The sequence below is a fragment of the Glandiceps talaboti genome, chromosome 9, assembly GCF_964340395.1.
Source record: "Glandiceps talaboti chromosome 9, keGlaTala1.1, whole genome shotgun sequence".
Taxonomy (NCBI): domain Eukaryota; kingdom Metazoa; phylum Hemichordata; class Enteropneusta; family Spengelidae; genus Glandiceps; species Glandiceps talaboti.
In genome coordinates, this window is record NC_135557.1 from 12735221 (window position 1) to 12756767 (window position 21547).

General features: G+C 36.8%; 2 protein-coding genes across 17 annotated transcripts in view; both read left to right on the forward strand.

Annotated features, from left to right (window-relative positions):
- Nucleotides 1-698: 698 nt before the first annotated feature.
- On the forward strand, nt 699-16055 carry LOC144439821 (uncharacterized). The gene is made up of 13 exons (XM_078129053.1): nt 699-855; nt 2717-2833; nt 3385-3513; nt 4286-5078; nt 6224-6325; nt 6684-6818; nt 7667-7785; nt 8402-8606; nt 10014-10157; nt 11566-11686; nt 12219-12331; nt 12899-13014; nt 14620-16055. The coding sequence occupies exons 1-13, from the start codon at nt 800-802 to the stop codon at nt 14702-14704; spliced, it is 2235 nt and encodes a 744-aa protein (XP_077985179.1). The 5' UTR covers nt 699-799; the 3' UTR covers nt 14705-16055.
- A 3776-nt stretch (nt 16056-19831) lies between these two features.
- LOC144440474 (uncharacterized) overlaps nt 19832-21547 on the forward strand; it is a 79308-nt gene continuing 77592 nt past the window's right edge. For all 16 annotated transcript variants that reach the window (XM_078129845.1, XM_078129848.1, XM_078129844.1 and 13 more), the window contains exon 1: nt 19832-20111. In XM_078129845.1, the coding sequence (XP_077985971.1) occupies nt 19958-20111 (154 nt within the window). In that variant the 5' untranslated portion in view covers nt 19832-19957. The remainder of the gene's footprint in view (nt 20112-21547) is intronic.

Sequence of the window (21547 nt, forward strand, 5' to 3'; positions counted from 1 at the left end):
AATCACACAGAACTCCTCGAACGCCTCCATTCTCTGCTACCTAATCATACCAAATGCAAACTAATTATTTCATTTCTCGTGCAGCGCACAACCACTCAAAAAGTCTCCGTTTGTTGACTGGTTGAGCGATTTATTGGCTGACTGACAGATCATCAGTAGAGAATTTCGCCCGAGTCATGACACATGTACACACACACACACACACACACACACACACACACCCACTCTCTCTCTCTCTCTCCTCCCGTCCCTTCCCAGCCCCTCTTTCCCCTCTGTCTGTCTGTCTGTCTGTCTGTCTGTATGTCAATGTAACTAATCACAGTAGCTATATGTATATGTGTATGTATGTATGTATGTATGTATGTATGTATGTATGTATGTATGTATGTATGTATGTATGTATGTATGTATGTAGTATGTATGTATGTATGTATGTATATATGTATGTATGTATGTATGTATGTATGTATGTATGTATGTATGTATGTCTGCCTCTCCCTCCCTCCCTCCCTCCCTCATACGACGCAGAATTCTCCAAAGTTTGAAGAGTAGTTGCGTGTTTGTTGATATGACAATATATAATGTCCCAAACAAAGGCTGTAGTATTCAAACAGGTGTCAACTGAACTTCCAAATGAGGTCATGAAGAAAGTTACTACGCATGCGTAAATATAGACTACAAATCTCTACAAATCAAATATGGCGGACATTCCATGGAAGTTAACAACACCAAACAAAACAAGCATTTTGTGAAAGACATGTAAGCCGTCAGGCAATTCTCGTCGTGTTTTACGATTACTATGGCTTACATTAATGGTAGTGGACGAGAAGAAACATGGGAAAAGCTACAAGAAAGGTACTGCTTTGTTTAATCTCCGTTAAATCATAATCGATCGTGACAACATGACGTGTGAATCCGATCGTCTGATGGAAATGGTAGCTGTATAATAGTTCTTTCAAGCAAGGACTGCGATCGGTTTAATTAATTTACTAAAACTCTCTCTAGTTAACTTTTGCAAACAATTTCCCGGTATTACATACGTGCATTTAACGATCGATGAGACCGACTAAAGCAATGGTAAACAGATCAATAATCAATATTAGCGTTTGTTCAGATTTGTCTGCCATTCAGCTAACTGTAATGGGCGATGAAACGGAAGGAAACATGATAATAATTACCCTATAATCGAGCTTTAATAATTAATATGGTGTCTTTTAATGGTTAACGAGATTAAAACACAGTTCAAAATGTATGGTTGGCCAGCTTTTGGTGTAAATAACAACGGATTAGTTTATGAACAATCTCCGTTATAATTTACACGTTATCGGAACGCTATATTTGCCGATAAAGACGGGCTGTGGATTTTCTTCAAACTATTCCCAACCCCTCGCCCTGAATGTTTTAGTGAAATTATCGTATATCTTATAATCATGGCTATTTCAAGCATGTCACCATGCATGTTTACAAGACATTCTGCCTCAGGCCCTCCTGAATGTCACTTGAGTTTGTACGTGTTTGCACCGAGGTTTTGCAGACATGTCCGAGTGGGGATTATGTGAGTCCTCCGGGCATTTTACCAGAGACTTAACATGTTGTAATATATTGACAAAATCGTCCATTTTATGTTGAAAATGGACAAAAATAGAAGTCAAAATGTTAATGAGTTTAAATCTGATATTCTGTTATATAATTTTCCTTGCCAAGGTTTTGACTAACATTTTTAGAGCATCTAGAGTATTACTATTAAGCTTCAGTAAAAAAACAACAACACTTAGAAGGCACCCTGGTAATTATGTAAACTGTAAACACGATGGGAATTACTTTTGTGGATTTTACCCACTCTGTAGTACACTCTGTCTTGGAAGTCACTATGGTAAATACAGTATCTGGTGAACCGAGGTACAGTTTACCTAATATACCACCCATAATATTTATAAGACACTCAGAAAGCACCATGGAAAACACTTGGGGGGGAATCTTAGGTTATTTATACCTACTGACATGTTTCATCTCGGCCCCGAGACTATCACCAGTCTCTTTTGGGATTGTTTTTAAAGACTCATGCATGTACTCTTCAAATGTTTTGAATTTTCTTTTATAACAGTAATCACTTTAAGATTGTTAAGGAAAATGCCTTACTTGGGCACAAGTACTAATACTATTACTAGAGGTCATATTACCTCTTGTGCAGTTATGTACCAACGTAGACTTCCGGAGCATCGCATCCCTAAAAGGACTGCTTTGTATGTACCAATATCTACTGCATAATTGTACTCAATTAAATATCCCTGTACTGTACAGCCACATAGGGCTAACCACTCGGGGCTTTGTGATAGCTTGGAGTGTTGCATTAACACATCAATGAATAGTTAGCATGATGTGGTCGATGAAGGCGCACGGTACAAGGATATTTGAGTAGAACTATGCAGTAGATATCGGTACATACAAAACAGCCCTTTTAGCAAAGTGATGCTCCGAGGACTGTGAGAGAGTCTAGTAGTACTTACAGCCTCGGGGAAATAGTTGCCACGTAATAGCTCTTGAGGGAATAGATGTCTACTAGTGCCCTCATAGCCAGTCAATAAGTGTGTAATATTGTATAAGGTGACAAAAGTGTACATTAGCAAAAACTCTAAAACTCTCAGCTTTCCAGTGTGTAAATATATCAGGGTGATTTACATATGGGAATTAATTATTTTGATGTTGTTAAATTCAGGTTACAGAAAGCAAGAAGGAAACAGTCTACAGCAAGCAGTACTAGATCATCTGGCAAAGGTACACCACACCCAAGGAATGGGTATCGTAGGACGCCACCACCTAAACATTTACCAAGGTAATAATAGTAGCATACTTTGCACACATACAATGACCATCCAAGCAAATAATGGTTTAGCCTTGGATCACCCCACCCTAGGAATCATGGGTATCGCAGGACACTTAACTCCTAAACATTTACCAAGGTAATATTAGGAGTATCATATACATGTACACACATACAGTGCCCCCTGAAAGTAATGGTATCTATCTATCTTATCTGTCTGTCTGTCTGTCTGTCTGTCTGTATGTCAGTCTCTGTCTGTCTGCTGTCTGTCTGTCTCTGTCTGTCTGTCTCCGTCTATCTATCTATCTATCTATCTACATTGTAGCTAGCTAGCTAGCTATCTATCTATCTATCTAGCTATCTACACCAATCTCCTTACGGATATCACAGCTTGGTCGAATATTGCAGCTGGGTTGTGTCTAGCCATAGTAAATATTGTATCTAACGACTGCAAAATATTTCATATATCTCCATGGCTGTGTATTATATTTTCCATTTCTCTTTAAGAGGCTTCCTTTAGAATTTGCTAAAGAAGTCCTATGAACATTTGTCTTTTTACTCAGTTTGGATACACGTAATGGTTACAGAACACCACCAGTGGATACCCCAGTGTCTGGTTTCCCTGGCAACCTCAGAACAAGTTCATATGAAGTTGTACCACCGTTGATACCAAGAGAGGACGCCTTTGAAAGGTGAGACCTGTTGATCTGTAAAACTGTGTCTTGTCAAATAGTCCATTACCTAAAAGAGAATCTGTGATTGCTAATTTTAAAAAAACCTGTCATGCCATGCCTTTTTTACATTGCATTTTATCGCAGATCTATAAAAAATATTTGTTGGGATCAGTTATATATTGTCATCAAATTAGGCTACCAAATGCTCATTTATATTAAAGTGGCCATATGGATGAAGCTTGGTTATTTATTTTTGATTTTTAGTTTATAAAAATATTTTATCATGGCTTCCTACTTGAAAAATACATGTGAAATAACATATGCCAAGACCTTGTTTGTAACTCAATAAATTGCAAAAGACTGATAAATGTGTAAAATCTTTGTTATTGTACGTACAACAAACATTTTAAACACTCCTTGTTTAGCCTTTATTGTCTATCTGGATTTGACAACAGAAAGATCCAAATTTGCTGGAGGTGTTGAGTAACCAGAAGTGTGAAAATATTACCTTCAATATATGTAAATTCAGGTGTGAAAGTACTTGTCAGTTATGTACCTCTAACTGTCCACCTTCTGTGATGATGTCACTGGTTACTGTCTGGTTACTCAACACCTCCAGCAAATTTGGATCATTCTGTCTGATCCAGTCAGATGCTGAAGACGGACACGTGATTTGTTCGAAACATGTCTCTTTTTCAATCAAAAAGTGGAAGAAGAGAATGTGTGTATGAATTAATATCTATATGTTAATGATGATGACACTTTTGCACTATTTTAATTTTTATTTCAGGGACCCATATAACGATAGAGATTATGGCTACACCGATTACCATAATCAGAGGAATTACAGAGATAATCCATATCAAGATTATTATGATCCACATGACCGTAGAAATTACCTAGATCCACGACAACCACGAGATTACGCTCGTCACAATCCAACTAAAAAACAACCGAGCCATGACAGAAGCTCACATTATAGCAAGCCAAGTACTTACAGAGATCTCTCACAAAGAACTGATCCCAAATCAAAGTCAGTCGTTAATGGATACAGCCATAATCCGTCCCGGAAAAGTAAACACAAGACATCGATACTTCCTGAGGATTTGTATTCCGGACTGAGATACAATGGTTATAAACCATCCGCATATGCTTCGTATCCGTACACAAAGAGTAAAAAGAAGAAGAAAGTTTTGGTTCGTTATCGGAAGACTACAGACACGGGATCTGACACTTCTAGTAGAACCAGTAGTGCTGTTAGTCAGCCAGCGGGATATGGATATTTACCGGGCGAAGAGAAATATTTACAACCAGGACAGAAATATTTACCAATAGGGGAACAGAATCAATATACAAATCATGATCCACAGCTGCAATACATCAATCCTCTACCGACTAATCCGTATATAAGTCCGCGAGGACCGATTACGTACTTAACGGTGGGTGACAATTATGCTAATCCTGATGAGCCACGACAGTATAGTCCAAACATTCAAGCTATGTTGTTGGATGCAGAAATGAGGGACGATACATCAGACTCAGGAAGACAGTCAAAATATGATTACTTAGAATCAGCTTTGAAGGTAAGGGACAACATCAGTTACCCCCAACCCAGTCCCTCCATCCTCCCCCTCCCTCCGCACCCTCTCTCCCACACCCCTCTTTTTACTATGGGCACCAATTCTCAGTTCCTGGAGTAGCACTTCACCTCATTCTAGGGGGCCAATACAGAACAAGAAGGTTGACTAATTCTCACACATTTGGTATTTGTATATTTATGATGTGCCTAGGTGGTCAAATTCTAATTACATGATAAGATAATACTAATGGGAGAACCTGGGATTGAAACCCTGGCCTTTAAGAGGACTACCGGGTATACTAAGATAGATATAAAGTCTACTAAACTACCCTCAGTCCTGTCATAGATGTACTTTATAATATACCTAGTGATAATGATGTGCCATGATTTGCTAGAATCAGTCACGTGATAGGAAAATAGAATGACTATTTCCCTAGGGAAATAGTTCCATCAACTTTTACATGGTCACGTGACCACCGCGCGTTCACAGCAGGTCAAAATGGCAGCTTCTGACGATGTTGTATGCCACCGCGAGTTCACAGCATGAGGTATATTATAAAACACATATTGCCTGTCCTATATTCGGGCTATAGCACCCGTTCATTACCCCCTCGTGACTGTGAGTTACCAGAATCACATGCTATTTCCCTAGGCCTTTGGCCTCGAGAAATAGCACGGCCTTTGGCCTCGGGAAATAACATGTGATTCTGGTAACTCACAGTCCCTCGGGTGTAATAAACGAGTGTTATAGCCCTCATGGCCAGGCAATATGTGTTCAATATAGTAACTACAAGTAATACTAAAATAGATATAAAATCTACTAAACTACCCTCAGTCCTGTACTAGATGTACTATGATTATAGTAACTACATGGAATACTAATTAAAATAGATATAACATCTACTAAACTACCCTCAGTCCTACATGGGGACAGTGTGAAGCTATTACAAGGTTGTCTCTGATTGCATAACATACCTATACTTTATCACTCATTAACAACACAGCCAACAGATGTGCTTGTTTCCTTTGTTTTCTAACCAATCAGAATAAACCTTATAGAGTACTTCACATTATCTAACTACATGTACTATGATATAGTAACTACAGGAAAAGTTTTAAAATTAATTTTGTGTTGTTGTCTTTGTCCAGGGAAAGAAAAAGAGAAGACGTCAAAGAAGACAAAGATATTCAACTCCTGATGAAGCAGCAGTAGCCATTCAGAGTGCATACCGTGGATATGCTGTTAGACGGGTTAGTGGAAAAACTAACAGTATGTGTGTGTATACTAGTCTGTAAGATATTATGACATTTAAGCCAAGTTATCAGCCAGCACACTCAGAAGCCTGATATGGCTGAACATGATGTATCTTACAGTCTAAGTGTATATTTACATACTTTATTATCATTTGAACTCACCAACCCAGATTCATTTTTTGGGAAATTCCTTGTAAATTCTTGGATTTTATCAATTTCCTGCCTAACTTGAAAATGAAGTTTGAGATATAATGCATGCATAAACCATCATAATGTATCCCACAAATCCACAATATATCCCACAAATCCAGATTTCTGTACCAACAATCCATTCCATCTATCCTGTGTTTTCCAGAATGTTGAACCCGCTAAGTATCTAGGGAATGGGGATTTTGCACAGGGAGTTGTGAATGAAATCATTGATGAATTTCTGGTATCTGAAGCCATTCCTGATATGCTGATAGAGGTATTAACAGAAAGGAAATATTTGGTAAGTATTATAACTTACAGAAATGTACAATGTAGTAGTTAAAGTACTGGCCTACTATATTTGGGGTTTGGATGCTGGTAAGAGTTTGATTATGTGGTAAATGATTCCACCAATGGAGAATGTTACACTTTGATTCCACTAACAGGAATGTCACACACTTATACCTTTAACAGGTGTGTGGCTGTCTCTCTCTGCCTGTCTGTCTGTCTGTCTGTCTGTCTGTCTGTCTGTCTGTCTGTCTGTCTCTGTCTGTCTGTCTGTCTGTCTGTCTGTCTGTCTGTCTCAGTAACAGGGGTGGCACACACTGATACCTCTGAGTCTAAAAGGTGTGTGACTGACTCTGTGTATGTGTCTGTGTCTGTGTCTATGTATGTGTCTGTGTCTATGTATGTGTCTGTGTCTATGTATGTGTCTGTGTCTGTCTGTGTCTGTGTCTGTCTGTCTGTATGTATCTATGTCTGTGTCTATGTCTGTGTCTGTCTATGTCTGTGTCAGTGCCTGTGTCTGGCTGTGTCTATGTCTGTGTCTGTCTTGTGTCTATGTCTGTCTGTGTCTATGTCTGTGTCTGTGTCTATGTCTGTGTCTATGTCTGTGTCTATGTCTGTCTGTCTGTGTCTATGTCTATGTCTGTGTCTGTGTCTGTGTCTGTGTCTCTGTCTCTGTCTTTCTGTGTGTCTTTCTGTGTGTCTCTCTGTGTGTTACATATTGATTCCACTAATTGTGATTTCACACACTGATACCTTTTTAACATGTCTGGCTGTGTCTGTCTGTCTGTGTCTTTGTGTCTTTCTGTGTGTGTGTCTCTCTGTGTGTAAGTTACATATTGATATATTTATATTTATATACAGCCCAAAGAGCACCCAGCCTTTATCCCAGCTGTTCTAGCTTGTGAAGATATTGTAGATGAAACGGTAGAAGAGATAGCTGAAGAAGTTGTCGTTAAAATGACATCCCACATGGTTGACAAGTGAGTATTTTCTTTGCATTCCTTCCAAAGTATTTGATTCTAGTGTCTTGTTTCATGTCCAATATAGCAGTCAGTTGTCATACATATTTTGGTACACTTTAAAACCCAATTTTTGCATACCAGGGTCTTGCAATACTGCTAGTTTATCGATGATGCCATTGGAATTTTTGTGTAGTCATGACCAACGTTTCCTAAAGTTCTGCCAGACAAGCATTGTTCGCTCTCAAATTTTATATCTGAAATTTGCTGTTACAGTGAAAATGATGTAGGCTTGGTGTTTCACTCATGCAACATGACATTTATTACAAACACTCTCAGGGAACTTCTAATGCAAAAAACCCAAACAATTACTTAGGTGCCATGCACAGAGGAGCTGTAGAAGAAGTCAAGTTGAAATGTTAATTATCAGTTAGAAAATAAACAATTGCAGCCATTAAAATCATCAAGTCCATTTGTAATGTTTTCATTAGAAGTCTGTTTCTACTGCACTGTGAAAGAGTGGCAATGCATATCAGTGTTCAATGATTGGAAAAAAGATCCTGCTGTGTTTATTGTGTCTCTGTTATTGTTAGTCTAGAGTCGAAATATGTCTGATGTGTCCTGTTAAATATTGCAGGTACATGACGGATAAATGGGATCAGAAAGATTACATTGAAGAATACAGTGATGAACTTGTAGATCAAGTAGTTACTGAGAATATAGAATTAGTTGTTGCTGATACCATTGAAGATTTAGTACAAGACCATCTTAATAGAGCTGCTGTGTATGATGCATTTGTGGAACTTTATGAAGATATAGAGAAACCGTATGTGGAAGATGCTGTAAGTATTAACCCCATAACTTATATTGTTACCCCTTGACGTGTATTGTAACCCCTTAACTTATATTGTAACCCCTTATCTTATATTGTAACCCCTTAATGTGTATTGTAACCCCTTAACTTATATTGTAACCCCTTAACTTATATTGTAACCCCTTAACTTGTATTGTAACCCCTTAATTTATATTGTAAACCCATAACTGATGCTGTAAGTAAAAGTGGCCATATGGATGAGGATTGGGTGTTTATTTTGTATTATTGATTTATAAAACAATTTTATCATGGCTTCCTACGAAAAATCAATGTGAAACAACATATTCCAAGTTCTTGTTTGTAACTCAATATATAAATTGAAAAATCATAATAAATGTACAAAATGTTTGTTATTGTACGTATAATAATAACAAACTTTTTAAACTATTTATTAGCTTTTTGCAATGTATTGAGTTACAAACACAGACTTAGTCAATGTTGTTTCACACTGATTTTTCAAGTAGGAAGCCACGATAAAATTGTTTTATAAATTAACAATCCAAAATAAATACCCAATCCTCATCCATATGGCCACTCTTGTAACCCCATAACTTCTATTGTCACATACCCAGTATCTCTTCCAATGTAATTCAATGGAGAGCCTGCACATCGAACCTGTGCAAGAATTTATTGTATTAAGCCCTGGCACACTTTGCCCCAATTGAATTGAATTTATTTGGCAATAAAATATAGTAAAAACATACCTGTATATAAAAGTACTGCCGAGGATAACACAACAAAGTAATTAATACTTATTTCCATTGTGGTCCTAAGTGGTGCACTTGTTGATATCCGTCCACTCAATAATTCGGTTTTGATTTTCTCATGTTTTTGAATATAAATTCAATGTTCCATTATCATATTATTATATGGCTATTTGGTTTAAATGATGTTTCGGTGTCACTTTAATATAAGGTATATTCATGGTAAAACGTTTACAGGTCCTCTTAAAGCCGGGGCCCTTTTGCTGTACAACCTCGCTATTCAAAGCCCATACCCAGATATGGGTTTTGCATACCGAGGTCGTACAGCAAAAGGGCCCCGTAAACGTTTTACCATATCTTTATATCACTATAAAGTAAATTTTACATGTATTTTCCACACAGTGCTCAAAAAGCACTTTACAGTTATTAGAGAGTGTAGATAAATGGTACAACAGTCCTTCATATTTTCTAACACCCCCCCCCCCCCCCCCTTCTCCACCCAATACGAACTGCTAGCATGGTACATGGTTGAACCTGAACCCCCATTACATAGCTTACCTTGGTTGATTAAAACATACTTGTGATTCAAATCTTGCCCAAGAATAAAATTTACATCAAAACGTTTCAAGTCTTGTTAAATTTCATATGAAATATCTATCTCTTTTGTTCAGGTACGAGAGGCAATATTTGAAGTCATTCTAGAAGACTACATTGATGATTTTGTGAATGAAGAAGTACAGAACCTTCACAAAGAATTGGCAGAAGAGACACTTGCCAGATACGATGCTGCAGTCATCAAAAAGCAGCACAGAGAGGTAAGTTTTGTAAATCCCGGGAGACTATATTAAATGAAGGAGACACTGAACAGATATCATGATAAAGCGGTGATCAAACCCCTACAAAAAGACAACAACAAACAATCAAATAAACAAACAATCAAACAAAAACAAAAACCCCAACAACACAGAGAGGTATATTTTCTGTAAAGCCTCATTAACTCATAAACTGTCATCAAATATATTCGTGCATGCCACCTTGAGTGTAGTGTGTGTGTGTGTGTGCCATGCTGTATATCCCATAATATTATCAACTGCTGAAATTATCAAATTCATCTTTTCATCCTGTGATCTGCTACTACATTTATTTGATCACAAGTATTTGAATCGATTACAATTTTGTTTGTTTCTGAATAATAGTTGATGTGTTAAACATTCCCAGCAGACTTTGCCTTAAATAATGACCTGGCTTGAACAATTGATTGCCTGGCTGGAACAAGTGCTTGCCTGGCCAGGCGATTACATTTGCCTTGACTAGATACTTAATGAGAAGATGTTAAAAGAGCACAGGCTGAGTTTATATCATGTATAGGCGTAGTTTTTACTGCATATTTAAACGGTACTCATATTATTCTACCTACTGAAGCACACTTAATCACCACTCGCATTTGACTGAACTCAAACATGGTATTAAGATATAACCAATAAATGATCCAAATATGTAATTTATCATACATTGTACATATCAAAAATGTTCAGGAAATCCGTGCTATGCAATCTACTGGTCGAACAATTCTAGCTACCTGCAATACAATTCTACACATAACTGTGGAGTCAAATGGAACGAAGTCTCACGACAACGCGTTCTAATGTCGACAACTACACTTCCGGTCAGCTATGCTAATACACAGGGATGTTTCTTTCCCATTTTCAGTTGTAGACATCTCTTGTAATTTTGCTCTGGAAAGATACTGTACATATTTAAATTTCCCACCTCCATAATTATATGAGCTTAAAACTTGCATTTATCTTATTTGTTACAACTTAAACTGTTTAGAAGAAACATTCACGTGTATTGACATATGCGACCAGAAGTGTAGGTGTTGACAAATGCAAGCACGGTCGCGAGACTGCGTTCCATTTGACTCCTTAGCGATGCATAGAATTGTATTGCAGATAGCGAGAATTCCAGAAGACAATTTTTATGTCACAAAAGGCATGCATCAACATTAACATTATACTAGAATGTGGTTTATTTATAATATTTTCCCTTGAGTGAAAAGCTTATAACACAAACTCAGCTTGTGCCAGTTTGATTATATTTGTTGATTTATAAGTATTTTCACTTGAGTAAAACACTTATAATACACTAATGTATAAAGTAAGCTTGTGTCACTTTAATGATATATTCTTTGGTCTAACATTACATTAATTTACTCTTTCACAGGTTGCTACACATGCTGGTGATGTGGTCATAGATAGTTTTTTCTTAGACTATTTATTAACCATGATTGCTAGAAATGGAAAGATTTGGACTGAGAGGGAATACTTTGATAAATTCTTAGATGGTAGGTACTGTGGATTAGAGAAATATAACATAATTTCTGTAAATTATTTAGTAAATTGTGTTGTGTTTTGTTGTATTGCCTTGCATTGAATTATATTGCATTAATTTTTATTGTATCAAATTGTATCGCATCGCATCATACATTGTCTCAGATGGTATCGTATCATGTCATTTTTTATAGTAGCATATCAAATGGTACGATATATATATATGATATGATAATGATATGATATGATATGATCAGATGAAATACAATATGGTACAATACAATATATGCTATACTACAAAATATGGTACGATATATATATATGTTAACAAAATAACAGGCAGTAAGAATACACTGAAGAACTTAGTAGGACCTCAGTAGAAATGATAAAAAACATTGAAATCTAAATAATACCAGATTTACTCCAAGTGGTTTTATTACCAGGGTTTTTGTACCTCATCAGAAGTGCTATACATAGAATGTATATACTTTTTATACTGTCATAAAATTGACTTATTTCTCATTATTTGAATTCTTTGTTTTCTAGCTATGACACTTGATGTCCTGCTTAGTCAGTACTTCAACATACGGGATCTGAGAAAACTAACAGAGGACCACAAAGCATTGAAACATTTCCATGAAGACGTTGTAACGGATGTGGTGAGTCACTGGAGTCATGATTGGCGAATGGTTAGGGTGGTCGGCTTTGAATCTGCAGGTTGCAGGTTGTGGGGGTCATGATTGGCGAATGGTTAGAGTGATCAGCTTTGAATCTGCAGGTTGCAGGTCGTGGAGTCATGATTGGCGAATGGTTAGGGTGGTCGGCTTTGAATCTGCAGGTTGCAGGTTGTGGGGGTCATGATTGGTGAATGGTTAGGGTGGTCGGCTTTGAATCTGCAGGTTGCAGGTTGTGGGATCATGATTGGCGAATGGTTAGAGTGGCCGGCTTTGAATCTGGAGGTTGCAGGTTGTGGGGTCATGATTGGCGAATGGTTAGAGTGATCAGCTTTACAAATGTGGTTAAATTGTGTGCATGTCATATTTGGTCGTTGGAAAAACAAAAGAATGTTTACTTTTGACCACTTGGAGAGCTGTTCTGAATTCTGGCAATTGAGTTACAGTATTCTATTGTTTATTTCTATAGCTGACCAATGCCTTAGTAACAGTTGTGTTTATTTTTGTAGTTGACCAAAGCCTTAGTAACAGTTACTATGTTTATTTTTGTAGTTGACCAATGCCTTAGTAACAGAGTTATCAGAGCAGCTAGATGAAGACATGGAAGACCTACATGAATATGAAATTGAGTTAGATAAACCTGATGAAGACGAAGAGGAAACACCAAGGTACGAGTATGGTAGTACTAGATAGGGTATGTGAGAAAACACCAAGGTATGAGTATGGTAGTACTAGATAGGGTATGTGAGAAAACACCAAGGTATGAGTATGGTAGTACTAGATAGGGTATGTGAGAAAACACCAAGGTATGAGTATGGTAGTACTAGATAGGGTATGTGAGAAAACACCAAGAAGGTATGAGTATGGTAGTACTAGATAGGGTATATGAGGAAACACCAAGAAAGTATGAGTATGGTAGTACTAGATAGGGTATATGTGGAAACACCAAGAAGGTATGAGTATGGTAGTACGAGATAGGGTATGTGAGAAAACACCAAGGTATGAGTATGGTAGTACTAGATAGGGTATATGAGGAAACACCAAGAAGGTATGAGTATGGTAGTACTAGATAGGGTATGTGAGAAAACACCAAGGTATGAGTATGGTAGTACTAGATAGGGTATGTGAGGAAACACCAAGAAGGTATGAGTATGGTAGTACTAGATAGGGTATATGTGGAAACACCAAGGTATGAGTATGGTAGTACTAGATAGGGTATGTGAGGAAACACCAAGAAGGTATGAGTATGGTAGTACTAGATAGGGTATATGTGGAAACACCAAGGTATGAGTATGGTAGTACTAGATAGGGTATGTGAGGAAACACCAAGAAGGTATGAGTATGGTAGTACTAGATAGGGTATGTGAGGAAACACCAAGAAGGTATGAGTATGGTAGTACTAGATAGGGTATGTGAGGAAACACCAAGAAGGTATGAGTATGGTAGTACTAGATAGGGTATAGGAGGAAACACCAAGAAGGTATGAGTATGGTAGTACTAGATAGGGTATGTGAGGAAACACCAAGAAGGTATGAGTATGGTAGTACTAGATAGGGTATGTGAGGAAACACCAAGAAGGTATGAGTATGGTAGTACTAGATAGGGTATATGTGGAAACACCAAGGTATGAGTATGGTAGTACTAGATAGGGTATAGGAGGAAACACCAAGAAGGTATGAGTATGGTAGTACTAGATAGGGTATAGGAGGAAACACCAAGAAGGTATGAGTATGGTAGTACTAGATAGGGTATGTGAGGAAACACCAAGAAGGTATGAGTATGGTAGTACTAGATAGGGTATATGTGGAAACACCAAGGTATGAGTATGGTAGTACTAGATAGGGTATAGGAGGAAACACCAAGAAGGTATGAGTATGGTAGTACTAGATAGGGTATAGGAGGAAACACCAAGAAGGTATGAGTATGGTAGTACTAGATAGGGTATAGGAGGAAACACCAAGAAGGTATGAGTATGGTAGTACTAGATAGGGTATGTGAGGAAACACCAAGAAGGTATGAGTATGGTAGTACTTGATAGGGTATAGGAGGAAACACCAAGAAGGTATGAGTATGGTAGTACTAGATAGGGTATCATATGTGAGGAAACACAATCTAAACCAGTCCAACTAATGATCCAAAATTGTAACAATGTCAGGGTCGAATGAATAACCTGGGTGATCCTTGTGTAGATGTAATTTAGACTGAACTTTTGCACAGATGAGCTTTCTTCAACCTATTTGCTTGTTTATGTGTTCATTTTTTGTTTGTTTCAGGTATTCCCCAGCCCCTCCTTTACCAATGGTAGATCTAAGTCGATGGATGGGAAAAAATAATCTATTGAAGCCGTATGAGAAATAACACTGTCTAACATTTGCAGTGAGATGTCAATGTTGTCGTATTCAGACTTGTGACATGTGTACATATAAAAACAATAGCCGATGTTCAAGATGTAGATTCACATGATACTTTTATCAGTTTGTTTGTGTCTGTGATCGAAAGTTAGTTAATCAATATGGTATACTTAATCTTTATTTCCTGTAAAGCGCATTACATTAAAAATAATCACGAAGCACAACTGACAGGAAAAAACAAAACAAACATAAAAGACAACAAAAATACACTATTTGAAAAACTGCTAAAAAATGTCCTGATATTAGCAAAATACTAGTACAAAGGTACATATGGATAAAGATAAAAAATGTAAATGTGTACTGATAAAACGACCTAAAAAGGTAAGTTTTCAAACTGCTTTTAAAACTGTCGAATGAAGATATGATATGCAGATCGGATCTGTAATGGCAAGGCATTCCATAGATAAAGGGGCATGTACATATACAATGATATGACTAACTTACACAGATATAAACAAACTGATGAGAACATGGAGTGACCCTACATAACAGGCATGTGATGTTATTTTGTATCAGTGTATATTTGATAATGTGATAAGGAGAAGACTTTCATCGTTCCATTCTAACAGTTACGTCCTCCTGGGCAGCTGATGTCAGATCTGAATAGATTCCAGGTTGGATGAACACACACAGTAATCCTAATATGAAGTATCGGCTTCTGGGTTGTACTTGATGTCTATTCCCTCCCAGTAAGTGTCAAGTCTTCTTTCAAACAGTTGTCTTTCAGCAACTACAAAGCCAGTTTTAATAGTCCACCTTTTATAAAACGATGTTTTGATCAGCGGCGTTTCTAGACATTTGCTGCAAGGGTTGTAATACCATATCTGACTTTGAATTGCATAGCTTCATGTACCGGGTGGATAGAAAATAAAGTATTTTTGTATGTGAAAGACTCAACACAAGTCATATTCTCTGAAACTAGTTATTTTATTGTTTAAATTGAAGAGGTTTATTGTTAGAGGGGAATGCCATTCCAGGAACTAAAGCCATATTTGTAAACTTTGGCTTCTGGAAAATCATTTAATGATTTTTACACTACTTAAATTATTGCGTGTGAGTGCTGAGAAAAATCAAGTTGAACTTAGTCCTAATTCATTGTTCTGTGTAGGTCCTATCTGCTGACTCCCATGATGCAGTGCAGGTCAAAGGGTAAAGCTTTCTCTGAACAGTGACATGGACTAGTTTCAACTCGTTTTTCTTAGCTGTCATGCATAATCTAAGTGATGAAAAATCATGAAATGACTCTAGAACTCAAAATTGATAAAAATGACTTTATTTTCCTGGAGTGGCGTTCCACTGTTATCTAACTTTATGACTTCATCTAATTAATTATTCAGAATTTGTTTATTTAAGGCACATGATGTAAAAAGACATTCCAAATGTTATAATTTATAACTTCAAAGATAATTGTATATAGTGTAGTATTTTTCACAAACGTATGAACTGTGTATATATACATATATCCTATATTTCTAAACTAAAGATTTACTTACTGTGATTTAATTATTACAGGAGAAATGAAGTTGCCTTGGTGTTTCACTCTTTTAGTCGTTATGTTTTTAACTCAAAAATGGACACAATTCAACTCGAGACTTACAATAACAGAGACAGGACACACAGCAGATCCTTCACTCAGTCACATTGAAAAGTGATAAAGCATTGCTATTCTTTCACAGTACCGTAGAAACACTTCTGCTGAATAAACCACATAAATACGCGTAAATACACACGGACTTGATTATTTTAATGGCTTCAATTGTTTATTTTCCAACTGATAAACAACATATTAACTTGTCTTCTTCTACATCCACACTGTGTACAATATATGGCATGCTATTATTGTTTCTTTTACATTTGAAGATGTCCCTGTCTCATGAGTAAAACAGCAAGGTATCTTTATTTCTCCTGTAATGTAAAAGAAGTAAAACTAGAACATTGGAAATTGTGTATGATTTATAGTTTCGTATCAATTCAACAATTGACAATTTTTTTTGTAAAATTTTTTTTGTCCTGTTAATTAAAATATTATTTCAGTTTTATTGCACATTCATGTAGATGTATACTGGATGGACCGATGTGCCTCAGAAATATTATGCCATGGATCTAGCTAATTTTGGTTTTCAGTATTTAGATGATACAAAATATGTTGGCCAGTTAATTTGAAACTGAATATCATCTGGCTCAACAAATATCTTACCAACATTGGTAAATTTTCTTTGCGTGAGCAACCCTAACAGACCCCTCACCACACTGTGTAGAAAGTCAGACATATTGTACTTCAAACATGTTTTTGCCATATGATACAAGATATTTGTCCAGCCAGACTATAATTCATTCCAACTTAACTAACTTCCATATTATTTTACTAGTCAAGGGTAAATTAAAGTGGACATATGGATGAGGATTGGGTATTTATTTTAGATTTTTAATTTATAAAACAGTTTTCCTTACTTGAAAAATTACTGTGAAACAACATATGCCAAGTCCTTGTTAGTAACTCGATAAATTGCAAAAGATTAATAAATGTGTAAAATGTTTGTTACAATAACAAAACTTTTTATACACATATTTTAGCTTTTTGCAAATATTGAGTTACAAACACAGACTTAGTCAATGTCGCTTCATATTGATTTTTCACTCAGTAGGAAGCCATGATAGAAATTAAAATTCCAAAATAAATACCTACTCATCCATAAGTCCACCACAATAACAGTAGCCTGTAAAGTAATGGTATATGTAAAATATCATTTTTTCTTTGTAGCTGGTTACCGACTGTAATCCACATCTCAATATATTAGTATTTTTTTCTAACAACCATTGAATAGTTTCTGAAAAAAATATATATTAAAAACAAGCTATTTCAGAAAGATTTAATTAAATTGACAATTTCAAAAATTTACTGAATTGAATTTGTAACTGTAAAGAACAAGTCAAAATTTGCATAATTTACTTGTGAAATTTGCATATATAATTGTACTTTGTAAATATTTTTTTTATTTTGTATATACTAGATATCTTTTCAATAAATAAGAGATTTACCCGCTGTAAACATAAACAGGTACATATTCTTCAAAACGTTGGGTTTTATGTTATTTTATTTTATCTTTTCATTTCATTTCATTTCATTTCATTTCATTTCATTTCATTTCATTTTATTAGTATTTTATTTTATTTTACTTTATTTTATTTTGTTTTATTTTATTTTATTTTATTTTATTTTATTTTATTTAAATTTTATTTCCAAGATGACCAAAAGGAGCAAAGGCCCATTTATTATTTTTATTAACAGTGATTTCCACAATACTGTGCAGTTTGTCTGTTTGAGACAGAAACCAGTAAGAAACTGGACATGCTACATTTTAAGATAGCGAGATTAAATGAGTACAGTTTCTTGCTACATTTTGTCAAAGTGAAATGAACTACACATGCCACCATACAGACATCAAATGAACACAGCAAAGGACATTTTACATGGAGGCATATGCGAAGATTCATTGAGTGTTTGATACTAAGAAAAATATTGACACCCGAATGTCTGCATGGAGTTGCAATACATTCAAATGGTTTATATCATTTAGACCAAATGTAGCAAAAAATGCAATCTTGCTATTAAAGTGAGGCATATGCAGTTTCTTGTTGGTTTCTGTGTGGTTGTATGAAACAGAAAAACTGAATGGTATTGTGAAATTGACTATATCGGACTTAATAGGTTTGAAGAATATTTGACAGTTCATGTGTGTGTGCGCATGTGTGTGTGTCTCTGTGTCTGTATGCATATATGTATGTATGTATGTATGTATGTATGTATGTATATATGTATAGATGGATTGGTGGATGGATGTATGTTTATATGTATGGATGTATGTATGTATGTATGTATGTATTTTTTTTATAAAAAGAACTTTATGGTCTCAGCAAACTCAACTGAAAGGGTTTCCAAAAGCTCTGACTAGCTTTTGCCATTGAGATATACGACTCACGAGCGAAAATTCAAAAATTTAAAATGTCAGAAATATTGTAGTAGCATTCATCCTTCAAATCTACAGGTTGACAGCGACCCAGGAGCGCTGCAATCTGATTAAAATCCGATGTGGTGAAAGCGGCTAGATGTCCTTATTTACCTCTATTGTTGTGACGTTTGTTTTGTTCGGAGTGATCGCCGCGCCAGTGGGGGGGGGGGGGGGGGGGGGGACTCGTGTAGTAGACGCAATAACGATGGAATAAAGGTAAATACAGGAAAACCAGCCTATCTAACATCAGATTTTAATCAGATTGCATTCGCCCGGGGGAAAAAAAATCACGTAAAAGACGCAATAACGATGGAATAAAGGTAAATACAGGAAAACCAGCCTATCTAACATCAGATTTTAATCAGATTGGGAGCGCTGCTTGCAATCCTTGGGGGGGGGGGGGGGGCGCAGAAGTGAGGGCCACTGAGAACTCTCAGACTAGCTGGTAAGCTAGAGACTGAATGTTTACACAAGTGATCACAGTGTGGCTGAACAATTCACACCTTAGCTTATATACACTGTGACATAGCTGATAACAGCTAAAGATAAACATTGGGAATGAATAAAAGTGTAGTAAAAAAACATGTAAATCTGTATCTTCGCATATGCCTCCAGTTCCATGTGGTTACATCATACACTTCTATGACGATTTGACTTGCTTGTATTCAAACTTAATTCTGTGGGAGATTATGACATCTACTCAATATTCAATAGTATGCTGATTTGCCGTAAAGGTTGAATCACAGGCATGGTACGCACGATCTACCCTCAACGATTTGCACAACAGCCATCGGTAGCTTTCATAAACACACATTACACAAACTGTTTTTATTGAAAAACAAAATTAGAATAATGATATCGGCTGGAACAGGTTAACTTGAAGACTTTGCCAGCTTACATCACGCATTGTTCATTTATATTGTACATGTTAGCGAGGAGTAAACGCCATCTTACGCCTAGCGCCTACAGGTAAAGTTTACTTTGTTTTTGGTGGCGCTGTTCAACCAACTTTTATGCAAATATGAACGGTGAATATTCATGAGGTTGTCGTTAGGAAACACGATGTAAACGCTAGCGACCATTGAAATCACTCAGCCACCATTGAACTGTAGGGAAATCAATATATTTTGGTTCAAAATCAATCATTCGTCGTAGATACGTCATATTTTGTGAGATACAGGGTAATCAAGATGGCAGTACCGTTCTCAAACACCAAATTACGAGTACCAAATGGTTTCCAAAACCTCCTGGAGGGCCTTGCCCGTGAAGTTCTTCGGAGCCAACCGGAAAATATTTATCAGTTTGCCGCACAATATTTTGACAGTCTTTTGAGGGTTCGCGAAGGTAAGTTTTAGTTTCATGAATGCTATCACTACTTTCGAGGCATTACTAGTGAATTTGTAAAAGCTGCTCCATGTTTGAATGTGCAGATCGTTTGTTTTTCACATCTGTACGGAGAGGTGCAGACGAAAACATTGACTTGACACGGCGTTACATACGTGTACACTCGCTGTCCGGGCACACGGTGCACCGTAGAAGGTGATAAATATTTGATACAAGTTAATCCACTGAACTATTCAACAAAAAAAGTGTTATGAGTCAAACATTTAGGAACTAATTTATAGGATGACAGCAAACGTGATCGTTTTAAAACTTTGATGTAACTGACACATTTTTGTAAACAAGACGAGTACTGTCTTGCTACGATGTCGTTACTGATCGGTGTAATGTCATCACCATCGTTACGCTTTTTGTTGACCCCTGCCCCGGTTCATTCATGCTACTATATGGTTTCATGGTTACCAGTCATAACGTCCCCGGGTCAAAACGTCCCCGGGTCAAAACGTCCCCGGGTATGACCAAAACGTCCCCGGGTCAAAACGTCCCCGGGTCAAAACGTCCTCGGGTATGACCAAAATTTAACCAAGAGACTTGACTGTGTAACAGTTTCTGTTCCTTCCCTAAAACACGGTCAAGTATCGATGCCCATATTCCGAACCATTTTCTGTTCGTGATTTACATGCTCATTTTCACCGACCATTGATATTGACACGCAAGACTTTTACGACCTCAAATCTGTCTGATTTCCCGTAAATAAAGTGATGGTTGCCCAAGACAATGATTACGCATAAACGCATAAACGTATTTTGGGCACCTGAGGTGGGTACGCAGTCACATTACTGTATTGTGATGTAAGAAATAAGGATATAATGTAACACACACACACACACACTCACACACAAATAGTTTGGGTCGAGGAAAATGGAAAGACGGGGACGTTTTGACCTGGGGACGTTTTGACCCGGGGACGTTTTGACTTATGGAAACTGGGGACGTTTTGACCCGGGGACGTTTTGACTGGATACCGGTTTCATATAGAAACGAGATATCCATTTATAGAAATCGTGACAACAAGAATAGAAAGGCATGATCCTGTCAAATTCAGACCATCGATCGCCGATATTTAACCCTAAAAGTTTGACATTTGCAAAATCCCTAACCCTAAGTCAAGCTGTCACAAGGGAGGTGATACTGATACCCACTCCTCCAGCGACGTCACCTCCGAAGTCCTTACTTACTGGCACACCAGAAACCTAAGTATAAGTGTGTATTGGAGTTGTACATGTTGTAAAGCAACAGAAAACAACTCAAATTTGAATTTTACTAATTGTGAGCAAGGTAACAGTATGGCATCACATTAAATTCTGCATACATACATGTACTACTACTACTAGCCTACCTGTAGACTTGAACCACCATTGCTACTAGTACTACACTAT